This window comes from Stegodyphus dumicola, chromosome 4 (assembly GCF_044657685.1).
Source record: "Stegodyphus dumicola isolate Sdum_Otavi_A_Nest chromosome 4, ASM4465768v1".
Classification (NCBI taxonomy): Eukaryota; Metazoa; Arthropoda; class Arachnida; order Araneae; family Eresidae; genus Stegodyphus; species Stegodyphus dumicola.
Window position 1 is genome coordinate 117,759,852 of NC_140771.1, and position 26,590 is coordinate 117,786,441.

A 26,590-nucleotide genomic window follows, 5' to 3' on the forward strand; every position below is an offset into this window, starting at 1 on the left:
AGCATTTAAGGCATTTTTTACTTTAATAGACCAAGTGTCAAACGATTCAGCCCGCACTTTCAGGCGATGCAACATGCTTGGGAATTCGTCCAAAGTGTAACGATACATTAAGCAGTGTTTTTCTGGTGGACATGAACAAAGCTTATCTTTGTGGGCAATGCAAACCAATTTATTATTATTGCATTCGAATCATAATGAGAGGCACAAACTGTGGCTGAAACGTCCTTAGGACTCGTTAATTCATCTCTTTTAGGGATAGATTCACCTATCCCTAAAAGAGATGAATTAGAATCATCAAAATCAAATGAAGCATTTTGAAACTTCTTAGTCTGTAATAAAAGATAAACATAAGAAAAATAATACAAAATATTATATGCGAAGCAGTTCATAGTTTTTAGTCTGAAAAGGAAGAGGACACAATTTCACGACTGGTCGTTTTATGACACCATGACCAGTTTTAATACTAACAACTCTGATTCTTTGATCTGAGCCCGGATGAACAGCAATTATTCTCCCTAACCTCCATTTAAGAGGCGGAAGGTTGTCTTCTTTGATGAGGACTAAGTAATTGACTTCTAAAATGTTTTGATTTTTTTGCCATTTAGGTCTTTGTTGAAGCTGAGACAGGTATTCTCGACTCCATCTTTTCCAGAAGTGCTGAAAAATAAACTGTCTCACATGCCATCTGTCAATGTAATTGAAGGAACTATAATTTATTTCTGGTTCAGGTATGGCAGTTAAAGACGTTCCTATTAAGTTATTCCATATTAAGTTAAGAACAATAAATGTTCTTAACTTAATATGTTTCACAAACAATAATCAATCAACAAATGGACTGTATTCCTTCACTTTTATTTCATTACACTAATTATAAATAAAATGTCAGCGATGCGTGATAATTGATACAATATAAGCGAGCCATTCTACATGGTTGTCACAAACACAATTCTATCAATCAATTATCTTATTGCCACACATAAAGTTCAAAACTAAAGGAAGAAAAACAAAAGGAATTCACGCTGTTTGCAACAATAAAATGAAGCAAATGATACTCACATAAACATCCTGGCCCTCATTGAAATCCCAGGGGATTTCAACAGTTGGAGCATTTTGAAACTTCTTAGTCTGTAATAAAAGATAAACATAAGAAAAATAATACAAAATATTATATGCGAAGCAGTTCATAGTTTTTAGTCTGAAAAGGAAGAGGACACAATTTCACGACTGGTCGTTTTATGACACCATGACCAGTTTTAATACTAACAACTCTGACTCTTTGATCTGAGCCCGGATGAACAGCAGTTATTCTCCCTAACCTCCATTTAAGAGGCGGAAGGTTGTCTTCTTTGATGAGGACTAAGTAATTGACTTCTAAATTGTTTTGACTTTTTTGCCATTTAGGTCTTTGTTGAAGCTGAGACAGGTATTCTCGACTCCATCTTTTCCAGAAGTGCTGAAAAATAAACTGTCTCACATGCCATCTGTCAATGTGATTGAAGGAACTATAATTTATTTCTGGTTCAGGTATGGCAGTTAAAGACGTTCCTATTAAGTTATTCCATATTAAGTTAAGAACAATAAATGTTCTTAACTTAATATGTTTCACAAACAATAATCAATCAACAAATGGACTGTATTCCTTCACTTTTATTTCATTACACTAATTATAAATAAAATGTCAGCGATGCGTGATAATTGATACAATATAAGCGAGCCATTCTACATGGTTGTCACAAACACAATTCTATCAATCAATTATCTTATTGCCACACATAAAGTTCAAAACTAAAGGAAGAAAAACAAAAGGAATTCACGCTGTTTGCAACAATAAAATGAAGCAAATGATACTCACATAAACATCCTGGCCCTCATTGAAATCCCAGGGGATTTCAACAGTTGGAGCATTTTGAAACTTCTTAGTCTGTAATAAAAGATAAACATAAGAAAAATAATACAAAATATTATATGCGAAGCAGTTCATAGTTTTTAGTCTGAAAAGGAAGAGGACACAATTTCACGACTGGTCGTTTTATGACACCATGACCAGTTTTAATACTAACAACTCTGACTCTTTGATCTGAGCCCGGATGAACAGCAGTTATTCTCCCTAACCTCCATTTAAGAGGCGGAAGGTTGTCTTCTTTGATGAGGACTAAGTAATTGACTTCTAAATTGTTTTGACTTTTTTGCCATTTAGGTCTTTGTTGAAGCTGAGACAGGTATTCTCGACTCCATCTTTTCCAGAAGTGCTGAAAAATAAACTGTCTCACATGCCATCTGTCAATGTGATTGAAGGAACTATAATTTATTTCTGGTTCAGGTATGGCAGTTAAAGATGTTCCTATTAGGAAATGACCAGGTGTTAATGCAGTTAAATCATTTGAATCAGCCGATGTTGGACACAATGGGCTAGAGTTGAGACAAGCCTCAACCTGCGCTATCAAGGTCTGAAATTCCGGATAGGTCAGTATCACCAACAGTCCTTTTTAGATGTAATTTCATTGACTTTACTGCCGATTCTCATAGTCCACCAAAATGGGGAGATGATGGCGGGTTGAATATCCATTTTATTTCCTCTAAAGACAAAAATTTGTGAATTTCTTGATTTTGCTTACATTGCAAAAACCATTTTCTGATTTCTTTGTCTGCACCTTTAAAGTTAGTACCGCAGTCACTATAAATCTCAAATGGTTTCCCTCTTCTTGCAATAAATCGTTTCATTGCACTTGAAAATGCCTTTGTTGACAAATCTTCTACCACTTCAAGTATTACCTTGATTACAAAACACACAAATAAACATACGTAATATTTAAATGATTTTTGTCCACATCCTGCACGATGTTTAATCATGAACGGTCCAGAAAAAACTATTTCAATTCGATGAAATGGTCGCGATTGTGTTACTCTAGATTCCGGTAGATCAACCATTATTTGACTTGCAGTTTTAGCTCTAAGTTTGCAACACGTGATACAAGATCTTACTACTTTTCGGATAGCAGATCTAGCAGCTATGATCCAAAATTGCTGTCTAATTAAAGATAGAAGAAGTTCCGGTGCTGCATGCAGATATTTGACATGAAAGTGTCTAATTATGATTTCTGTCAGATTGTGTTTTGAAGGTAATAAGATTGGATGTTTTTCATTTTCTGATAGTTGCGCATTTTTCAGTCTTCCTCCTACACGTAACACTTTGTTGTCATCTAAAACTGGACACAAGCTAAGGAGGTTGCTGTTTGTAGGTAAGTCCTTTCCCAACTCCAAACACTGAATTTCTTTAAAAACGTGAAATCGCTGTATTATTCGGACAATACAGAAAGTTGCAGCTCGAATTTCATTACTAGATAAAAAAGACGTATTTCTTTCTAGATATGCTACTTTAGAATTCGATATGAATCTTAATATCCAAGCAAATATGCGTTGCAACTTTGGAAATGAAGATATATTTGATATAATAGCAAGTTCCTGTACAGGTTCAGAAACTACAAATGAGACTGTTTTACGTGCATCTGGTAATGCCTCTTCAACTATAAGAATATTTTTAGACAAGGCAATCTCACTGCACTTTAACCAAGAAGGACCATTCCACCACAATTGATGAGATAATAGTTCTCTAGGAAATAACCCACGTGAAGCACAATCAACTGGATTTTCCTTTCCATCAACATGACTCCAGTTCTCAGGTGGTAAGATGGATTGTATTTCAGAAACTCTATTGGATGCGAATACTTGCCATTTTTTAGGATCTGACCTTAGCCATGACAACACGATTTGTGAATCACTCCAAGCTTGCACTAAATCAAAATTTATAACTAATGCAGCTTTTACAGACTGAATCAAGCGTGCCAATAACACTGCTGCACATAATTCCAGTCTTGGAATCGTAATAGATTTTAATGGTGCTACACGAGTTTTAGCTGTTACGAGTTAACATTAATGTCAGAGTTATTGCAAGTTTTGATATAAATAACTGCTGCATAACCTCTTTCAAATCCATGAGGTTCACATCGAAAATAATCAGGTTCCAGAATTTTCCTAGGTATATTTATAGAATTCAAAAGTTTAACTTCTCTACATAGATTTATCCAATTTTGATCAATCTCTTCTGTTACAGGATCATTCCATGATAATTGTAATTTCCACAATTGCTGAAGGATCATTTTAGCGAGAATTACAAACGGAGCTATCCACCTCAATGGATCGAATAGTTTTGCTACGAATGACAAAATAATCCTTCTAGTCGGAATACTTTGATACTCTAATTACACCGACATTACATTTGAATTCATCATTGTCCGAATGCCATTCCAATCCCAGAACTTTCAATGTTTTGTCTTCTATTACACGATGAATATTGTCACTATCTGTGTTTGTTAAGCTTGCACTAAATACCAGCCAGAGGCAACTTGTTAAGCCAGAGGTTTTTAACAATGACGGTTCACTTGTCGACCATTTTTGAAGCTCAAAGCCACCACATTTTAGCAGTTGTTGCAATTCGTCTATCAATGCAATACCTTCCGAACTATCTTTTACACCAGTTAACATATCATCAACATAAAAATCTCTTAAAACTATATTCTTTGCCTTTGGAAAGTTCAATCCTTCATCAATCGCTAACTGACTCAAAACTTTGGGTGCAAGGTATGGATCAGCTGCAGTTCCATATGTAACTGTTTTCAAACGACAAACATGTATTTGTTTATACGGGCTGTCTCTCCATAATATTCTCTGAAAATCTCTATCTTTTTCATGAACCTTTATCTGTCTGTACATCATTTTAATATCAGCGGTTATTGCAATGTTATGAAGTCTAAATCTTAGTAAAATACAAATTAAGTCATCTTGTATTTTTGGGCCTATCATTAGCGTATCATTTAAAGAAACACCTGTGGTTGTTTTAGCGCTCGCATCGAAAACAACTCTCAGTTTTGTTGTTAAGCTAGAGTCCTTCAATACGAAGTGATGTGGGATATAATAGTGTTTATTCTCTAATTCATAATCTGTGTCTGGCACTAATTCTACGTGTTCTAGTGAAAAGTACTCTTTCATAAACTGTATATACTGGTTGTAAATTTCTTTCATAGATAACAGCCTCTTCTCCAAGTATTGAAATCTTCTGTGCGCCATTTCACGGGAATTACCTAGATTATCTCTATTATGTTTGAATGGTAATGCAACTGAATAACGACCTGATGTGTCTCTAAAATGCGAGTTTTTAAAATGTTCTTCACAAAGTTTTTCTTCATTTGTTAAAGGTTGTACATTTGGAAACTTTTCTAACTCCCAGAAAGAATTTACTAACTCATCTGTGTTTGTATTCAAATGATTTACATATACTGGCTCAAAATTTGTAGATTCAAAATTTGTAGTACCCGAAATTATCCATCCCAACCTCGAATTTAGAGCAAAAGATAGATCAGGACCACGTTTGACAATATCTGCCGTCATTAAATGCAGAAATTCATTTACTCCAAATAAAATGTCAACTGGTTGTGACTTGTAAAATAATGGATCAGCTGATTGTAAATCACTGAAGTAATCGAAGATGATTGATGGCAAAGATACATAGAGAATGTTATCTGTCACCTTGTCCAGTACAAACGCTGATGTTGATACACGAATATCACTTTTAAAATGAGAAGTGAATACTAAATCGACTTCCCCATTACTTAATAGTATTAAGTTCTCCTAGACATGATACAGAAATGGAATTATTTTTCACTCGTAATCCTAATTTCTTCACACAATCCCTTGAAATAAATGACACAAAATAAGCGAGCCATTCTACATGGCTGTCACAAACACAATTCTATCAATCATAGAAAAACATTGTACTTAAATAGAAGAAACTATTCTCATGTTATGACATTCAGGACCACAGTTGTACGTCTTTTTCAGAAGATTCAATAAAAAAGTATTGCTAATATAAATGCTGTCTGATTCAAGCTAGAAAGCCAAACATTTTAGAATGTTTTTCTTTTACGGAGGTTGTAATAATCCATCAAGCAAAAATCATTTATTTCGCTTCCCGAGAAAAACCAGTCTTTCTGTTTATCTAAACTAATAAAATGTGGTACTGTCAGAAAAGTATTTTTAAGATGCTATATATATTTTTCTTGCTTTCTCTGTTCGTTTTTTTCAGTCAGTCCCTCAAAATTAATCTCTGTTTCTTTCAACTGAACCGAGAAAAACCGCTAATTTTGACGATTTTTCTAAAAGTATTTTTTAGCCTGTGATTTAATTTAGTGTTTTATCTTTCAAAGACTACGCTCTGCTGATTGAATAGAACTATTTTGCTGCATTCTGAGGTGGTAAATTTCTTAGTGTATTAATTCTTCTATATACTATAGGGTCAGATATTGTGAATTTACGAGTCTGAATTATTCAAAATTTCAAAGATATAGAGTTAAACAAGAGCTTAAAATGTTGAAATAGAAAATTTTCAACCCCACGGTAAATTCTTATTGACTTGGCCCTTTTCTGACCGCTAAGAAGAGAAATATTTATGAACCTTCAGTTAGAGACACAAAAAAATTTCCCTAAGATCGAATTCGGTAAATAAGTAGATGAGGAAGTCACACAAATGTTGCGTAACCGTGGAATTAGCTGAATACGTTACACATTCCTCACACACAAGTCCTGTGACATTGGGGAGGGGGCAGTACATCCAGCTAACAACTGAAAGGTCTCAAGCTCAGGGCTCAGATTCCGGCAAGAGCACGATTAATTTTTTAAGACTCGCGCGAGAAATTAACTAGTAACTGTACAGTGACATCTGATCAAAAATGTAATGGATGATTTTACCACTGAAGCTCGTCTTCTCATCAGAATCACCCTTTAAATATGGTGGAAATCAGTTTAAATATTAAAGGGATGTGACCTTGTAGTATAGTGGTCATGTAACTAGTTACTGGAAAAACCTGGATTTAGTTTATTGTAGTTTTAAATAGATTGTAATAATTTTCATGTTCTAACACTGTGTCAGAAAAATCAATAAAGCTTCAATTAGTAACCAATTTTATCAAATTGTAAAAGGAACATGCCTATGTAAAATTTAAAATTAGGCCAAAAAGCAAACTTAAGGTGTCATTCAAGGCAATTTGAAAAAGGCATTAGGCATTTTATTCCCCTAAAGAATGTGACTGATCATCCTGGATAGTGATAGAGCTTTGTTCACAATCTACACTTGTAGAGACATTAGGATATTTTAGAAACCAGGAGAATCGAAAAATTAGGAACGCCTTCGCCGGGAATCTAACCGCGAACCTCTTAATCACGCGCTGAGCGTCCAGACCACTACACCACGAAGGCTCGCTGAGAAGGCGGGAGAAATACCTTATACACTAATCTAATTTTGCTATTTTGCCTAAATAATCACCGGTTTGCTAATAGGGATCTTTAATATCTCAAACCATCACATGCTCTAAAAAATTTTCTACATTTTATTTATTTTTTCTTTAATATCAAGATAGTTTTTTTGGCATAGCATTCTCATGCTTCATTTATATAAACTATGGCAGTTTTATAGAAGAGCAAATAAAAATGTTATTCATTGTTAAAGTGCTAAAAATCGTGTATTACAAATAGGTAAAGAACAGTATTTTAGCATTGTGTCCATATAGACAATTTTGATATCTTTTCTGAAGTTTTTTTTTTTTTTTTTTTTTTTTTCCTTCCAAAAAGTGTATGATTATATTTATATTCTTTCAAGGTGCCCTCAGCGGGAGCTTTACCCAGCGGTAGTCCATCCGTTAAGTCAAGCCCTCAGTCGTCTGATCGTCCGTCGGACAGCCCTAGTGCCCCATCCAACCATCAGTTCCCGAAAGGACAAGAATTGACTAGTAGCGGAGTCACCCCTGCAGTCGCACAGTCTTCGAACCTAACATCCAATCCTTTGCTCGATACCATTGGTGCTCTCGCAACTTCCAATCCCGATTCTGATGATTCGGACTTAGACATTGTATATCAACAGCTTAGGTATCGAGGAAGGCATCGTAGGCCTGAACAAGTGCGAATTCGAACTCATCGGACGCATAGCCATCAGCATCAACCAGTAAGTAAGCTCGCTAAATATTTTAGAAAGTTTAATTACCGTTCTAATTTTAGTTATGTAATATTGATTAGGGACATCAGATGGGAAATATTACTATCATATTATTGCTTCTTAGAAATTCTAATTCCTTAGAAAGATTGCATTCAATATATTATATGAAGTGTCCGTTTCTGTAGAAGAAAGAACATATATTCCGAATGTTTGATTTTCAGAAGAGCTACATTTTTAATGGTTGCTCCCTTGGAAAAGTGTTGACGACTGAAAAAGAGCAACATTCATAAAGATTTAAGGCAGCGTGTAGATAATAAAGTAGAATTTTCATTTCCTTTGCTAATCATAAAAGCAAACTATATCGTCTGTGTATTTCGTGTGTATTGTGTGTGTGTGTGTGTGCCTTGGCATAAAGGTGCCCAAATGTTTTTGAAGATTGCTGATTTCAAGATAGAATCTGATCTTCATAAGGATGAAATACCTTTATGCTAGATCACTCTTATGAACCTTTCTGTCTTTCCGAACAGCGATCCACTTGCATACAGGTGCTGGGACCGTTATGAAGCAATCTTCAAAACTGTCTGAACGAAATTTAGTAAACTCTGAAGATTCTTCCCCCTTATGTTCAACACCCGGACTTTAGCTGGAAAGCTTTTATTTGCGAATGCCTGAATCCATTCGTCATTTGGCTGTCCGATCATAGAGGATTTTATGAAAGGCTGACTAGCATACATCCGATAATTGTAAACCAATATAGGAAAGGAAGAGAGACGTACATATAAGCAGTTATATCTGTAGACAAATATATAAGCATGTGTAATTTATGCTGGAGTTGAATCCACACATTTGGTGTCAGCAGTTTGCCTTTGCTAACCATTATTACTGTTCCAGAAGGCAGTTCTTTTCCTCAGATTGATAACTAAAATTCCATAATTTAAATCTTTAAAAGGAATAAAGTTAGAATGCTTCTTGAGTTCTAGTAATTGTGCGTTAATTTGCACATGCAACACAGAACAAATACCCTCTTCTACATGAATAATTGCCGCACGTCGATAGTTGCTAGTTCATATAAGGCTTTCTAACGTCGTTGGGTAGCGGAGCTCGAAGAAATCTTAGATTGGGGTTAGTAACATCAGAAAAATAACTTGAATAATTTCTTCATCTGACTTCTTGCTGTACAACGAATTAAAAATTTGAACTTTTCGTAAGATAAAATCTGTCAGATCCTCGACTTTAAATTGAAATTGAATAAACAGCTCCAATTCCAGCTTAGTTTATACTTCACAATCGGGAATGCTTTAATAAGAGCATTTTTAAAATCCTAAAATGTGTAGGTGTCGCTTCCTGGCTCACTTAACACAAAATTTCCAATGCATTTGTAGAAGTGAGGCTTGATATCTAAGTGCAACAGTAGCGATAGTGACTTTTAATGCCCCTGACACTGGATTCAGTGGGAAGCGGGAATTTAATTGTTCGAAAAAGTTCGTTAATGAGCGTTACTCATCAAATGTGACTGCCGGTTTCATATTAACCCTTATATTTCGATAATAAATCCAAATCCATCCATGGGACTAACTGCAGTCGGCAAAACTTGCGACGTCGAGGGGGGCCAAACTAAATCTTGGAAATGGTGCTGTTGCGCAGCGCGTAACTTTCCAGAAAATTCCAATTTGAGGCCCCAAAACCTCCAGGTTTTTAATTTTTCAAGGTTGGCAGCTCTACATTAGGATCTGGGGTTTTATTTGTATAGTAAAAAATGTATGTGTTATCAGATGGAAAACGGGGTAAATATTCTTCCATTTTAATTTTAATTTATGTGTTAATACATTTAACACCGTAAGTAAAAATGTCAGTTGGTCTGGTTTGCTTATTATTATTATTACATGCTTTTGGACTGTATGACAATAAGTATGCCCTAATTTAAGTAAAAAAGTATAGATTGAGAGATAAAATTTTGCATTTTAGGTTGCTAGCAGTGACCCAGAATCAATTGGTTATGCAGGATCCAACTCAATAGATAGCGGCTATAAAAGTCTTTGCGCTACTCCTGAAGTTTCGGACAGTCTTAGCGCTCCTGAAGTCCGAAGAAGCGCCTCTGACGTTAGTGCATCGGATTCCTCAACGACTTCTGGTCGTCCTCGAAGCTTGGATGGGCAAGATGGAAAAACATCTAAAATTAAAATGGGGACCCGCTCCATCGCTGGAAAGATAAAAGCGGTAGATAGGTCGCCAAGGCAGCCCCATACCACCTCTGTCATAAATGATGTTACTTTGGACCATCTTATGTATCTTAGACAATCTCTCAGAAAAGGTATCTCCTTGCAAAACAATTATCATCGCAAAATAACTTCGATGACTCTGTAGAGTCTTATAATTTATGTAGCTTTGAAAATATGAGTGCTATATGTCCATGTTTCTTTCTAGATCGCGTAGACGCACAAAGGTCTCCTAATGATTCCATACCTTCCTCTGTCACTACCAGCACATTTCGAGACAGTGATCTGTCTCCACGACCCATTACTGATGAGGAATGGAGAGATCAGTGCCGACCCTATCCATTTCGTACTGCCAGCAGCTCATCTTCACATTCTGCATTTACGGGCAGGGACGGTCGAAGTTCCAGAGGAAGCTCCAGGAGCGAAGAAATAGACCAAGAAGGGGGTGGTGAAAGTTCTTCGGATTTCTTATTAAGTGGCGTGGAATACTATGATTTAGAGAGCATTCAGGAATTCCCACCAAGTAACAACTATGTTACCATGTTGGAAGAGAAGACACGTTGTGCCAGATTTCAACTTGTTTCAGGTGAATTTATATTTCATTGCGTATACGTTTTGTTTACTTTATGTTCAGATATGTTTAGATAAACTATATTCAATGTGCATCTTGCACCAAAGAAAAGGGGGAACAGTTATATACCTACCGTTCTAATTGACTGATTGACGGAATTTAACTTGCGTTTTTCACGTCTCGAAAGCGCGACTTGGGATATATAGCATTGTTCTAACATCGTTAATTTTACACAAAATCGGATATTTTCTGAAATGATACGCCGATTTGTTTTCCATATTTCGATTCTACGTCTCAGTTTCTGCCGAAATATTAAATTTTGTAAACCTTGGCAAGAAACTTACCGAGCAATTTAAAAATTTATCTTGGCGCCCTTTTTTCAGTTTGGGCCAAGAATAAATTCCCTTGGCGGAATTCTTAATTTATGTTAACTATTTTCCTTACTTTTTCGTTGTGCATGAGCGGAAAAAAAGGGTGCATCTTTCATTCATTCAAATAATTTTAAAGTGCGTAAATCATATTTAACGTTACTATTATAATAAGTATGTCAAATTTCAGAGCGCACCAATATATAAATTCACGTATATCTTGCAAAGTTTTGAATAAAATACTCTAATTTTTTGCTGGTATGCAAAGAAATACACCTACTTTTAGTGATGGTATAAATTTTATAATTCAAAAACTGTTTTCCCAAAAATTTACAAACATTACTAAAACATACAAATTTTAAAACAAGTCAGAAAAATAGCTGCGAATTTTATTTGGATTGAACCTAAATTTCGATCTGTGAAAGAAGGAATCAAGTAAGTTTAATAAAAAAAAAGATATATTAATAAATTTATACCTTCTTTAATCGACATACAGGAGCTAAAATTTTGAGAGCTAATTTTTTTAAAAATTACTCTGTGATTTTCTAAACTTGGCACTTTAGCATTATTTGACTCGTATAATCGAAATATGGTAAAATCGGTATGTTATTTCAAAAAAGTCCAACTTTGTGTCAGAATACCTATGTTAGAATAATGCTATTAATAAATCTAATGTATGTCCTAAGTCGCTCTTTCGAGACAAAAAAAAGTCGACAGTGCGTCTTTCGAAAGTGGCGCACACACACAAAAAACAAAAACAAAACAAAACTGTGTAGAGGGAGTTATTTTGAACGAATAAAAAGTGGACATTTTTAGATGAAGCAAATGCAAATCAGTAAAGTCATCTAAAATGTTTCTTATTCGGAAAGCGTTAACAGATTTTCAAACGTTTCCATCGCACATATTGCTGATCATGATAGAAAAATTGTTTATCCAGCTCATTAACGTGGAGAGCGAATTCTGTGAATAGAAAGGACTTATCTTTGTGTTAGATAAGAGAATGACTTAATTATAGATCATCTGTAAGTAATATAATTAGTTCCAAGGAAAAGATTCAGAACCCAGACGAGCGCCAGATCGTAAATATGTTTTTAGAAGACTAGAAAACAGTAGCAATCGAGCAAGTGCTGTGGAAAGAAAACATTTTCTACATATATTTTTTTCTTATTCTTTTCCACACAATAGACTAATTAAATTTAGCTATAAAAAAACAGGCTTACTTAGCACAACCGGTAGGAAAGTAGTATTATTCAGAAATGAGGCAAGTTTGCTTTGCACTCAGAGTCCTATGACATCATAATTTGAATAGGATCTAGTTTTTCCTTAAGTTTTACAGGGCAGTATAGCTTTCTTTCATTTATATATGAAGTATAATGAAAAACATTTGATGTATAAGACAGAATACAGGCTAATGAAGTTAGGCATGTCTTTAATAGTACAATAAATAGTTTGATAATAGTCATTTTATTAATGATAGTAGAAATTAAAGGACTGTTTTTTAAATTGCTTTCTTAAAAATATAGACTTTTAACAAGCATCCACATTCATAAATCATCCTTAAACTGAAGTTCATTCAGTGTTTAGTATTAAGAGCAAAAATAGAGGTAATTTGCTTCGAGGGTGTCTGTCACGTTGCAACTAATCCGGTGTATATCCGGACAAGATCACGCCTTCTGAGTGGTTCCTTCTTTCTCTCTTGTTAAAGAATTACTATTTTATCATTTTTAGCCTTTGCCATTGTGCAATTCCTAAACTTAGTATTCAACAAAGTTAGATATCTTAATATTGTTGCGTTTCTTTCTTCTGACACCAGCTGTTACGTTATTTTCTTCCTTCACGTTCGTACGGGGTTCGTGTCAATTTGGAGTGAATAACGACGACACTTGATGAAGTATCGAAACACACATTATTTACCAATATTTATCAGGACAGCTCCAAAATACGTTTTACAGTCGTCGATGAACTACTAAACGCGCTGACACGATCAGCGACACAGCCTCTAGGTTATCAGGCTATCACGGTAGAGACAGTTTCACGGCAAAGCACTAGAGTACAGCTCCCTACTCTGCTTGGTTATTCTCGGAACTCCACGTACTCTCGAGACTCTCCACGCTACAACTCGCGATCCACTCCACGACACACAGAGCACAGCTGCCGACTCTTCGGTTCAGTCGTTCCCGGAGCTCAACACACTCTCTCGACGATGCACTAACTGCGATACACTACAAGACTCTTTCGGTGCATTCGACGACCCACTCGGCACTCGCTGCCCATTTGTCAACTCGGTCGACTCCGCAGGCATTGACTCGCTAAACGAGATGCGGACTCGATACTAACTTAACTCTCCGCGTACCAGCAGGGTTTATATAGCTTTTGGATGGTGTTCGAGAACATTCTGGGCTAAACCGGTAAGAATTCGTTCCAGAAGGTTCTCCATCCGTCCATGGCATATCGCCAGTTTCGTCGCCAAATGGGCGATTTCTCGCCAAACGTGGCAACCCTACCTTATCATGCCATCTTAAAGCAACCCTAAAACTTTATTCACCTATGCATCCAGGAAATACTGCATACACTATACACATGCGGAAAATCACGAAAACACCCATGCAGCCAGCTTGCTCACCAGGATTTGAAAGTTAGTCCGAACTACCAGTGTTCAGCGGCAAATTGAATCAATATGCAATTAATATGCATTAATGCAATTAATAATTCATAATTATTTATAATAAGAAAAGTTTCCATATACCATCTCCAAGGAACACATATTCAATTTAAAACCCTGAACGAAAAAAAATGTTTAGTCAAAATTTAAGTTAGTATTTTAAATAGTAATTTCAGCTTCTTGTTTAAATGGCCGCATAGAAAATCTTTAATCTAGAAAAAGAGAAAAAAAAAAAAAAAAAAAAAATCAAAAGTAAATTTCAAATATTGAAAAAAAAAGTAGCTATTGTCATTGACTGCAGTTTAATCCGCTTATCAATGGGCTAAACCAATCTACAATCAATTAACAACAACTAAATGAAGAGAGTGTTTCTATTTTATCACTCACAAAATTGAAAATGTGTAAAATGTGAATGCAATTTTCGTATTTATATATATATACTGTGCGTGTTGAAAGTTGGAAGGAAAGCACAGAAATCGAATATAAAAGAATTATTGGTTACAGCAAAACACGATGGCTAGCTCTTTTACCAGCCGTAGAAAATATTTTTAAAATATACGAACCATTAAATTATACTTTTTATCACAAGATATATGTGTAAGAATATTGCAGCTCTTTTTTGAAAATGACACATCACAAATTTGGCTTCAGTTCATCCACAACCAAGCTACATTATTTCACAATGCTGTGAAAATTATGGAAGAGGACAAAATTTCAATTACGAATCAATCAAATTATTAATCAATCAAATATAATCAAATTATTTCAATTATGTATCAAATGAAATCAATAATTTAAAAACAAAATTTCGAGAAAGAATTGATAATGATTACGTTCCTTTAGTTATTCGAAAGGACATCACTAGGTAACAACGTGCCATTAAACGACCGGATTTTCTGAAAGAAGTCAGAAATTTTTATAATAACTGCTTGGATTATCTTAAAAAACAGACAGTTCAATTTGAGAATATTACAAATTTTCATTGGGTGACATTAAAAAAGGGAGATTTTATGAGAATATGTGGAGAAATCTTTTTAATGTATTAGTAACCATTTTTCGAAAAATAGTATTTGCGAAAATGATCTTTTTTATGAGGTGTCATTGGTAAAAAGATACGTTACTGAAGAAAAAAATTAAATGTTGGTTGTGTGCAAATGTGGAAACAGAGAAAAAATGGACGGAGTTAATCCTTCATTTTAAACAGAATAATATTCCTTATGAAAATATTATGAAAATTGTAGAACACGCGCTCTCCCTTCCAGGAACAAATGCAGCAACAGAACGTGTTTTTCCTAGTATCAATGAAATATGGACAATTGGAAAAACGCAGTTGAACATTAAAACTTTAAAATCTATATTAAGCCTAAAATATAATTTGACCAATTCATGTGAAAAATTTCAGGACATTTTAATAAATGATCCGAATCTATTGAAAAGTATCCACTCGCATAAAAAATATAATCGTGAAAAAAAATCATAATTTTTTGAATAAAATTTTAAATTAATTAAAAAACATAATATTCAAATGATTGTTTTTACCAATATTTTTATAGTTGCCAATAGTTAATAATAAATATATTTTTGTATATTTATAGACAAGTATATGAATGCAAACAATAAAATATATTTTTTTGAATTATTGGTCTGCTTTCATAACTAAATTACAATTTTCATTTCATTCCATTCGTCTCGCTTTGTCTGAATGAAAATGTGGTCACTTTAGTTATGAATGAAACCTGAGATCATATACCACATTTTCTTACCAGATAATAACAGTTTATAGAGATTTAAAGATCTGACTTTCTACCAGAAGTAAACATGTTATTCGTTAATGTCTCCGCGCCGACGTCAGGTTGGCGAGGCTGGTACATCAAGGATGGGATTTTCATAGATTCAGAAGGGAATGCTGTCAGCCTTTTATTTACCTGTTGAGTATTTTATTTTAGTTTATAAATATAAAAAAAACTTTCATTTAAGGTTTGATATTTATTATTATTTATCGTGTATAATTTATAAAACACTTAAAAAACAGTCTAAATTTAAGTAAATGTATATTTTATTTTTTTTTCGATTTTTGGAAAGAAGAGAGTAATGGTGAAAGGGCTGCATGGGGCGAAAAAGCTCGAAAACCGTTGCGTTACGAGATGTGAAAAGATATGCTTTGGCATTACAGACGCAGTAACTTGTTCGATAATGGCTCCACTTACATTGCAAAAGCCATAACTTCACGACCAGTTTTAGATTTTAGCGATCTGCACTGTGTCTGTCATCAAAGCCTCTAGATTTCAAGGGGCTGACGAACCAATGATTCTGGAGCTCTCTTAATATTGTGTTGAACTGTAACAAAGCGGAGTGCGTAAAATATAAATGTGAGGACCATAATTCTACTTAACGTTCTAAATAATTGCTTTTGTGCATTCAAATATTGATTATTAATTTGTTTTTGTGGATTGTTGTTAGTATTTCTAGCAGATTTATTGTAAACATATTTTAGTTCAATATGCAGCCTATAGTTTACTTGATATCGAGAGGCGTTTGGTGACAGATTTAGTGCGGATCATTAAAATCTTCTTACAGTGGTCGTGAATTTTTAGCTTTTGTAACACCAAGTAAAAACATCATCGAACAAGTTGCTTCCTAATGTCAAAGCATATCTCCTTACATCTCGGAACAGCTCGACAGACTTATGCCAGCGAAAGGACAGTCACAGTGTCATTGGGGGAGAGAAGTCTTCAATTTCATGAACTTCATGATTCAAACATCTGAAATCGTACGTGATATCGTACGTGCATTATCACTTACCTTTTTTTTTTTTTTTTTTTTTTTTTCTCTCGTTTTCGTCTTTATAGCATTTACTGCTGCGCATAGAGAACGTCCTATATTTATCACTACAACAATAATGGCAGCTTCAGAGATTTTCATCTGTTATTTAGTTTTGCATTAATTTGCATAAGAAGAATTTTAGTCCTGAAACAAACGAAGTATATATTTTTGTCCATGCGTAATTCTAAAATTTGTAATATAGTTCTTAAAGTAATTTGAAAATTTTTTTAATTATATATATAGAACAATGAAAAAATGTCAGAATAATATTTACTATTGTAGACATTAATAATACTTTATCTTCGAATTCCCCCATTATTTTTTGGTGTCTTATATTTATGTGTCAAACTGTAGGATCGCTCTTGATTAATTATATTAACTCTGTCTGTATTTTCCATAGTCTATCAGAGTAACTACTTCGGAGTTAAAATTTTGAAATATTTCTCGAGATTTTAAGATATGTATACGATATACATATAAAATATTAAACATGTTTCCACTTGTAACATATGCATTGCAATATATTTGAAACTCAATTTTTTACTTCTAGCTTCCAAATGTCCAGAGCCATTTAGCGAAAGGCAACTCACTTCCTTGTACAGAAAAAGAAGTGAATCTTCCCAGTCTGTTGATGGTGGCCTTGGCAGAAGTCAACATCAACAAATATATGGTGCCACGGGCCATCCACTGAGGGCGCCAAGGAGTCCTGCCAAAGTGATGTCGCGTCACCATAAGCCACATCATGCGACAGATTCCAAACTTACGGAAGCTGCCATTCGGGTGCTGGAAATGATAGAGGACTTTCGGATGGAGGAAGCCATGTCCCGCTCTGGAAGAATGCTTCCATATCAGGCGACTGGAGATCATCATCAGCCGATAATGCCCACTGCATCAGGTGCTACTAGTAACTACCCGTCCTCTGCTATCCCTCACCAGGCATTTCTTCCGAGATATAGGAAATCTCCAGGTCTGAGAGCAGGTGTCCGACCAGCTTCAACGGGATCTCTCCTAGAACAAGAAATAGACGCGCGTAGTGTGGCTTCTTCATCCTCATACGCTGCCTCCGCAGAGCATCACGTTTATGAGGAAATCATGTACGATTTGGTCTGTGAGAGAGCAGCCTCTGCGTCTGATAGGTCTATGCCCCCTCCTATACCGCCAGAGAGAGGTAGGATGGTAAGAAGCCGTTTGCTGCCCGTTCCCCCGCATATTGCAACGCCTCATCATCAACCACCATTTCCAGTGGATCCACGGAGAATCATGGTGCGCAGCCACAAACACAGGAGCAGCAATTTGTACTCCATGCTTTCTAGCGCCCGCGGACATAATAATGTGGATAGGTATTTAGAAATGGAATGGCGTCTGGCGCCGGATAGGAGAGACAATTTACCGCCAGATTTTCCTGTGTAATATCGATTGTTTTTTGAAGAAACTCAGGATTCATATTGTTGCGATGAGTCAATACCCGCTGGTCGGTTGAAGCTTATCTCCAAAAAACGAGTCATTATACATTTTCTGAGAGTCAAATTTTTACTGCTGAAACCACATTTAAGCGACAAGTTATTTGTCATATTTAAAAGAGTGAAATATCTCCCATTGGACAGTAAGTTCGCTGTGTGTTATTGTTCTCATTTAAAATGGATCCCTATACTCTGTTGACGTTAGATTGCTAAAAGCAAAAGTTGTGTACAGTAATTTTGTCAAAATGATTATAATTAGTAAATAGCTTGAACTAATGCAAAATTACCAGTAGTAAATATATATTATATAATTTATGCAACAGTATTTAATAAATGAATTGAAGAGACATTTTTCATGCAAACTGTTGCGAAGTCTCTCACAAAATAATTACCTTTTTAATGGAAATTTACTCTAAATTTCATAAGACCGTGGAATATATTTATTTTATTTATAGTTAAGCAAATCTTTCTATTTAGATGCATAAATTGCTATAAAATATATCAACCGTTTTATTAACACGTTCAAGAGATTTCTTTTTATTTTTCCTCAGAATTACTCAAAACTTTTATATTAAAATTCACGTATAAGTGTTTTTATGTTAAAGATGTTTTCATTTAACATCATTTGGGATTTGTAAATGTTATGAAATAAATTAACTATCTTACGAGTCTTAATGCTAAAGGTTTGAAGATTTACCAAGTTATTCATTTGTAAAATGATTTAAATATTTTGACTGGATTTAAAAAAAAACTGAAAAAAATGACATCAAAATATTTGATGTCTTCATTAAATATTTTGATAAAATCAAAATATTTGATATCGATTTTTTATTTCGATATGTGAGTAAAGTCTGCGTCTGCTTTCAGATATATATTTCAACTTGAGGAAGTTAAGGGGCCAAACGATAAATATTTTATGCATTAGATCTAGCTATTTCCTAGTCTGTTACGAGAAACTGCTGAATTGCTGGGTGATTCATTGTGAAAAACAAAATGCTTGCCTACATTGTCTTTTTTACATACCTCATATATTTATTTTACGTTTCCAGATATTTTAATCTCTACTGAAGTTAGAAACTGATTCAGATTTAGAATTGTTCACAGTGCCAGAACTTATTATACAGTAAGGCTTTTTAATCTGTTTATTTCTATAAAATGAAATAAACTCATAATCATGAAATAAATTACTGTATTTTATGGCAATTTTTTAAATGTTTTCTGTCGTGTTCTATGATAAACCCTATTAAAAATATTGAAATACGTAAGCTACAGTACAAAGCATTCATAACTTCAGATTCTCACCATTTTCCCACATTTCTTTTTATTTTGCTAGTCTTTCATTGCAGAACACGGTGAAAGTTGTAGGCAAGAAGTTTGATTTTTTACAGCGTATCCCAAAACTGCATGTTATATTCTACCGAGTATATAAAATGTTTCCACTGTATCATATGTATGCAATTTTATCGATAATCAAACTATAGATAATCATATAACCACTATATGGTAACGATTTATGCAGCAAGTGAGAAATCTATTAAGTACTTCAGAATGGGAAGGCAATGGATTAAAAAAAAGAGGTGAACTACAGTAAAAAGTGAGTATTTCGGGCCGTTGTGTATTTTCACAGATTTTCGGGAATGTTATTTATTGTATAGAGAAATTGTAAAATTCTTTTTCACAGAAAATCCGTAAATTTTTTATAATTACAATTTTTGACGAATCGTACTATTTCTATCAAAAATTCTAGTATAATATTATAAACCCTTTTGGGGGGGTTTCACCATTTTCCCACATTTCTTTTTAATTTGCTAGTCTTTCATTGCAGAACACGGTGAAAGTTGTAGGCAAGAAGTTTGATTTTTTACAGCGTATCCCAAAACTGCATGTTTTTTTTTGGGGGGGGGAGTTATTGATTTTCTTTCTTAGTTTTCGTTGTATCAGGTTTCAGTGGCTTTTCTTTTTTTCTCCTAGCCCACCAGCGGCCGAGCGGTAAAGACGCTGAACACTGGTAGTTCGGTCTGAGGTTCGAATCCCGCGAACGGGCTGGCTGCATGGGCGTTTTCGTGGTTTTCCCCATGTGTAACGTGTATACGAGCCAGTTTCCATTAGAAAGTCCTCCACGAAAGGCATCCCTCCCTTTAGGCAGATAGCCCTCGTGTGCTTTGCCATAATTAAATACACCACCACACCTTTTTTCTCCACCTACAGGACAGCCGGTCCACTTGGGAAAAGTGTTTCTTCTAAATTTATCTGTAACTTCATTAAAAGAAAATAAGAATTATCAGCATTTAAGGTTATTATGCATCTGTATTCCAAGCCACTGTAAGAATGTGATTGAAAATGTTACAATTTGTTTTCAATCATGAAGTGAAGCGTGGTAAATAGCTTCTATTCTTTCCAGCTGTAAGTTTCAGCAACACATTTTTAAGCTTAAAAATGTAATTTCACGCTACTAAGTTTATGATAATATGGTAAAAAAAAACATACGTGAATTATGGTTTTTACGAATTTACTGAGCCGCCGCTTCCTTTCTAAATTTCTGTATTTTCCATGGAAAAAAAAAAAAAAAAGTGCGTAGATTTATCATTCAATATAATATCCAGATATTTTCCTAAATCATATATCGACGTTAGAAAACTATTTTAAATTTCAAAATTAAGCTATAACATTTATTTTTGGTAAAAAACGTTTTTGTTACCATTTCTCAGACTGCACGATGTCCATAAAAAATACACAATTTCATATTGTTTTCATGAAAAACTGTAGAAGTTAATAAACAATTCATCCTTTCCTGCACAAACAAAAATAGCAAATGTGATTTTTTTTTTTTTTTTTTTTTTTTTTTTTTTTTTTTTTTTTGTCTGATGATGTATATTATTCTGTCTGATGTCACAAAATGTACCAAGCACTGAAAACAAGAGTAATGGTGGAATAGATAAGACAAGCAGTTTGCAGTCATGTGGTAGCTGGACAGACTTGTCAACATGTGTAATTTTTTCTTTGTGGCTTAATTAAAAAGCTTTTTTTCCCAAAATAAAGGTAAAGTCTTCATTTAGTTAAAAACACTCCTTTATGTAACAGCTGACGTTCCGCAGATTGCATGGATGAAAGCAGGCCTTCATTTAAATCAAGCCTAGACAAACGTTCTGCCCAAAAGACCACATTAGGGTTAAAAAAAAAAAAAAAAAAGCGAACTGCAGATAAAATAGATATGGTTTAGATACAACTTATTTTATCAGGAAAAGTTAAATTTAACATCTGATAACCAACAATTTAATGAAATGAATTATGCTGTTTTAAATCGTTCTTCATTTTCTGCCTTTTCAAATTTCAGGAGTTAATTTTGTATCGGAGGTTCCCAAAAGTTCTTCTAAATGGTTATCGGTAATGTTTGGCAATAAAACGTTTTTATTCCGGTTAATGCGAGAAAATTAGATTGATACAAATTCACTAGCAAAACCCTTAAGTGTATCGAATTCGCTTAACTTAAGATTATTGTAAAATTTGCAGGTTACTTCACGACTTGAAGTCAGTGCCATAATGCAGATTTATATTATCAAGCTAAAGCTCTTTTTATTATTATCAATTTCTGTTTAAAATGGATCACAAATTATAGCCGAACATGTTTCAGCTTCTCTAAAGTGTCCAACTCTCGCTAATGAAGAATGATCTACCATCTACGGAACTCTGTTTTGGTATGAAAAACTCTAAAAAAAATCACAAGATTGTGCATTCAAAATGTACTACAGATTCAAATTTATTATATTTAAAAGAGGCATTAAAAGACAGAAAAAGTAAACTTATTATGATTATTGCCCCCCAGGACGTAATTTTCCAGGACATGGTTTAGATGATAACTTTCAAACGAATTTTCATATCGTCAATCGGTGGACATTGATTATAGATCTAGGGCTGCAGAATATCGAGAGCTGCGTTACGAGTCCGAGGAGCGGTAAGAGGATATTGAGAAGTAAATGAGCAATAACAACTTTCAAAATTTCGCTACCTAAACATTCTTGGAGCAAACATTTAAACATTATCTTGATTATATAAATTTTACATTCATGCATCCTTTCAAGAATCACACAAATCATATCAATCGATACTTTGTACAAAGTGGCCCAAGTAATATGTAAGTTCGTTTCGTTTTTTGGATGGGGCGCAAGTTACAAACTATCAGCCTAACATTTTAAAACCATAACCGCAAGCTCATACTTGCAGTGATGCATACATTCAAGTGGCATATTCTTTCAGTACACGCAGTTGTGCGTGTTTTTTCAGCCTCCTCTAATACATACCATTGTACGTGTTTTCTCGGGGTCTTTCGATGCACATTAAGTGCGTGTTTTCTGAGGCTTGCTTTAAATAGTTTGAGCTGTCTTTAATCGTTTCTATTTTGAAATTACGAAGTATTGCGCATTGAGTTTTAATTAATAATTTGATCACGTGGAAATATAATAAATATCCAAATATTTCAATTAATATATAATTAGAGTCTATGGATCACATTCAGAGGACTTCTAATCAGTGTTGCCGGAAAATTTTCAACTAAAGTAGAAAAAGTAGACTCAAAAAGTCGCAAAAGACGTCAGAGATCACGTGATTTTTGTGACGCCATAGTGTCGCAGGCTCACATGACCTCTGACGCCATCAAAAATTTACCGTCTATTGGTTCTGTAAGTTACAGACTGTATTCAATTTAGTCTTTTTAACTACATATCTTAGCTTTAACGAAAATTTTAAAACTATATTGCTCATTTTCAGTTGTTTAAATATCCATTTCTTTTTTAATTAATTCTCATTTAATTGAGGTTTCAATTTTTAAATTAATTTGCAGATATCCATTCTTAAGAGATTCCTCATGCTTAGACTGTTAGCTCTTTTGCATTAAATTTTTTGAGTTGGCAGTTAATTTTTTTAATTCATTGTTTTTATTTGCTTAATTGTGAACATTTTAATTCAGGAATGCTTTTCAAAGAGTTTTCCGTTCTGTGCGGTGGATCTGTTTCAGATTCTGATTACTTAAGAAAGCCAAGTTCTTTCATTGTTAAATTTATTTTTGTTGTTATTTAGAAAAATGCCATTGCTTTGATTTTGAAGTCATTTCCATTCTTAGTTCTTGGCAATATTATAATCAGGAGTATGAATTAAATTTATTTTTCTGTTTGGGTACCCAATATATGGCGCGCAAGCTGCAAGTTCTTTGGTTCGATTCATTATCACCTTAGAACTGAGGGGGGGGCGGAACTGACTTAAAAACAAAATGAACGGGGGACGAGGGAGGGTAGTGAAGAGGTCCCGAAGCATTTTTTCCCTCATTTTCCTTTTTTCACTTCCCTTACCCCTTTCTCGTTATAGCGGCATCAGGCTGTGCAGCCTTGAAAAGGAAACCTGACGTCTAAATAAGGTTGCCAGCTGTCAACTTCTAATTAAGCCTAAATAAACTATTTTTAATATAAATTATATTTCATTGATAAATTATTTTAAAATGAAAGCATTTTACGATATATTAAAAAAATCTTTGAAGTCGCAAAAAATAGTATAAGAAAATGATGGATGTCGCAAAAATTTCGCAAAATCGCAAATACTAAAATTTTAGTAGCACAAGTTTATCAAAAGTAGCAAAATCGCACGATCTGGCAATACTGATTATAATATAAACTGTAAGAGGTAAAGCTAAGACGGGAAAACCGGGAAGGAGATAGTGAGTTGGAAAATTATGATTTAGGCTAGTCTTTGTGCATCCGTTTGAACGCTCATACAGGCATATCTAATTGTGCAGAATATAAACTTCTACAGTGTCAGTATCTTTTTTAAATAAAATAGATAACCTTTTGCCATAGTTTTCATGTGAACAGAGCATGAAGTTGTATACCTTTTTGAAATTCCGTCAAAAAAAATCAGTTTTACTTTTAACTTAAAGAAATTCGATTTTTGTTATATTATCATTGATTTTTATTATGTAAGTCTTACCATAAAATATCAGTACTTCGGGTAATATTGTCATTTCTTTCAAACAGATTATTTTGTATATACATATTTATATATATATAACAAATTTAGACTAAAACTGTTGTTTAATGATTCATGCGACTTCTAATAATTGTAGAAAGTTTTTGTTCAAACCTTAATGTTATCATTTTAAAGAACTGTGAAATTTATCTACAGTTTTCAAATAAGTTTGGTCCATGAAAAATTACAATATTCAAATAACAGAATTTACATATCTCAATTGTATTGTAGAAAAACTTAGAGATAATTATTTATTTAACCAGGGAAGAAAAACGTACATATAAAAAGCAGTAGCTAATTTTGAGATTATTTTAGTACTACTTGCGGTAAAAATATTTATTTTACGTTTATAGAGATAATACTACTTGGGCCTGTGTTTGAAATGTATTAGTTTAATGTATTTTTATTGTTTTTTTAAGTAACTGGCATTGAAATACAGGGTGTTTATAAAATCCCGGACCCATTTTGATGTTTTAATAACTCATAAAATAATGAAGATATAAAACAACTTATGGCATTTATTGATGAAATAACTTACATATTTCCCTTTTCAGGTTTGAATATCTTTACTTTTGTAAATATCGTCTGCGCGTGTGGTTAATTTCAGATAATTTCATTTTCCAGTCTAAATATCTGTACTTTTCTAAATATCGTCTGCTTATTAATTTCTGAAGCGCATAATGTTCTCCGACGAAGCATCCTTTCATCTTTCTGGCATTGTTAATCGTCATAATGTGCGCATATGGGGATCTGAAAACCCCCATGAATACCGTGAGGCACAAAGAGATTCCCCAAAGGCTAATGTGTGGTGTGGACTAATGCTCGACTGAGTCATTGGGCCTTTCTTTTTTACAGAAAAGACAGTCTCATCAGTCGTATACTTAGACATGTTGGAAAACTTCGTATTTCCACAACTAGATGAGCTCCAGCCACATGTTGTTTTGCAACAAGATGGTGCACCTCCTCATTGGGGTGCCATCGTTCGTAGTTCTTTGAATGACCATTTTACAGGAAGATGGATTGGGCGAGGAGGTGCAATTCCTTGGCCACCCAGATCACCTGATATACGCCGCTGGACTTTTTCCTTTGGGGATTTGTAAAGGACAACGTTTACAGGAGGAGAGTGTCGAACATTGATGACCTAAAAACCAGAATTACAACCGCAATAGCGTCTGTGGATGCCGACATGCTTGACGATACCTGGCGTGAAATTGAATATCGACTTGATATTCTCCGTGCGACGAAGGGGGCATACGTGGAAGTTCATTGACAAGAGTCATGAAACTTTTGAGTCTATTTAACCATTTATGTTATTAATTTTAATCTATCTTTATTATTTTATGTGTTATTAAACATCAAAATGGGTCCGGGACTTTATAAATACCTTGTATATTTTTAGCAATTCTGTAATTTCAAAGTATCAGTATATTCTTTTTTTTTTTTTTTTCGGCTATGGAGATGTATTTCGAGATATCTGAACCTCTCATAATCCATAAATAAATGTAAATTATTCCTTAGAGCAAACCGCCAAAGAATATTATAAGCTATTGTATATAATAATGGAAATGGATAGTTAAAATGAACTGTGAATGAGTTTCACTATATTTTTATTAAAATGATTATGTAAATATTGTGCAAAATTGGATAATTGCTTGATTATAATAATGCAATAGTAATAAAAAATGAATGAACATAAATCTAATATTCATAATTTATTAATAAAAAACACTGAAATATATAAATTTATTTTAATAGAAGTTCTTAAAAAAAGATGTGATCGTTTCTTATGACAGATTTTCCTGTGATTTGATTCTTCTTACATTAAGACAAAAATTGAGGTTAAATGCAGTTTCTAAACATGCTATGTTGTTCATGCATTCATCAATTTATACTTATAACACATAGGGACCTGAAAATCTCAAGCTCAAAAAAAAGTAGTCTGTTCTAATTTCCATTTTGCTGCTGATAATAATTTGCATAATTTTCTCTTAACTGTTCCTTTTTAAATAAAGGAACAAAAAGGAACATTTAACAGAAAATAAGAAGACTAAGAAAATGGAAAATACGAGTTCTTATGATAAGATTCGAATTTAATTTCTGTCCAAAATTAATTACTTTTCAACATTTCCTTTGCTCTCTCTCTCTCTCTCTCTCTCTCTCTCTTTTTTTTTTTTTTTTATTTTATTTTCATTCAATTTTTCTTAAATATTTTTTTTTTTCAAAAACAATAAATTATGTTTAAAAAATAGCTCTAATAGTAATCTAATTTCATTACAATTTAATTTTTTAAATAAATTAACTGATTTTGTGAATGAAAATATTTATTAAATAAATTATTAAATTGTCTGAACTGTGATTAAAGCAGTATTTTCTTAATATAGTGATTATTTATTAATATATTAAGAGAGTTATATCAAAAGCAAGTTCTGCAATGAGA

General features: G+C 33.7%; 1 protein-coding gene across 1 annotated transcript in view; it reads left to right on the top strand.

The window, feature by feature from the left end:
* Positions 1–26,297, top strand: part of LOC118197762 (uncharacterized) — a 268,218-nt gene extending 241,921 nt beyond the window's left edge. The window contains exons 5-8 of the mRNA XM_035369305.2: positions 7,709–8,050; positions 10,007–10,352; positions 10,466–10,843; positions 17,232–26,297. Of these exons, the coding sequence (XP_035225196.2) occupies positions 7,709–8,050; positions 10,007–10,352; positions 10,466–10,843; positions 17,232–18,091 (1,926 nt within the window). The 3' untranslated portion in view covers positions 18,092–26,297. The remainder of the gene's footprint in view (positions 1–7,708; positions 8,051–10,006; positions 10,353–10,465; positions 10,844–17,231) is intronic.
* The last annotated feature ends 293 nt before the right edge of the window (positions 26,298–26,590 follow it).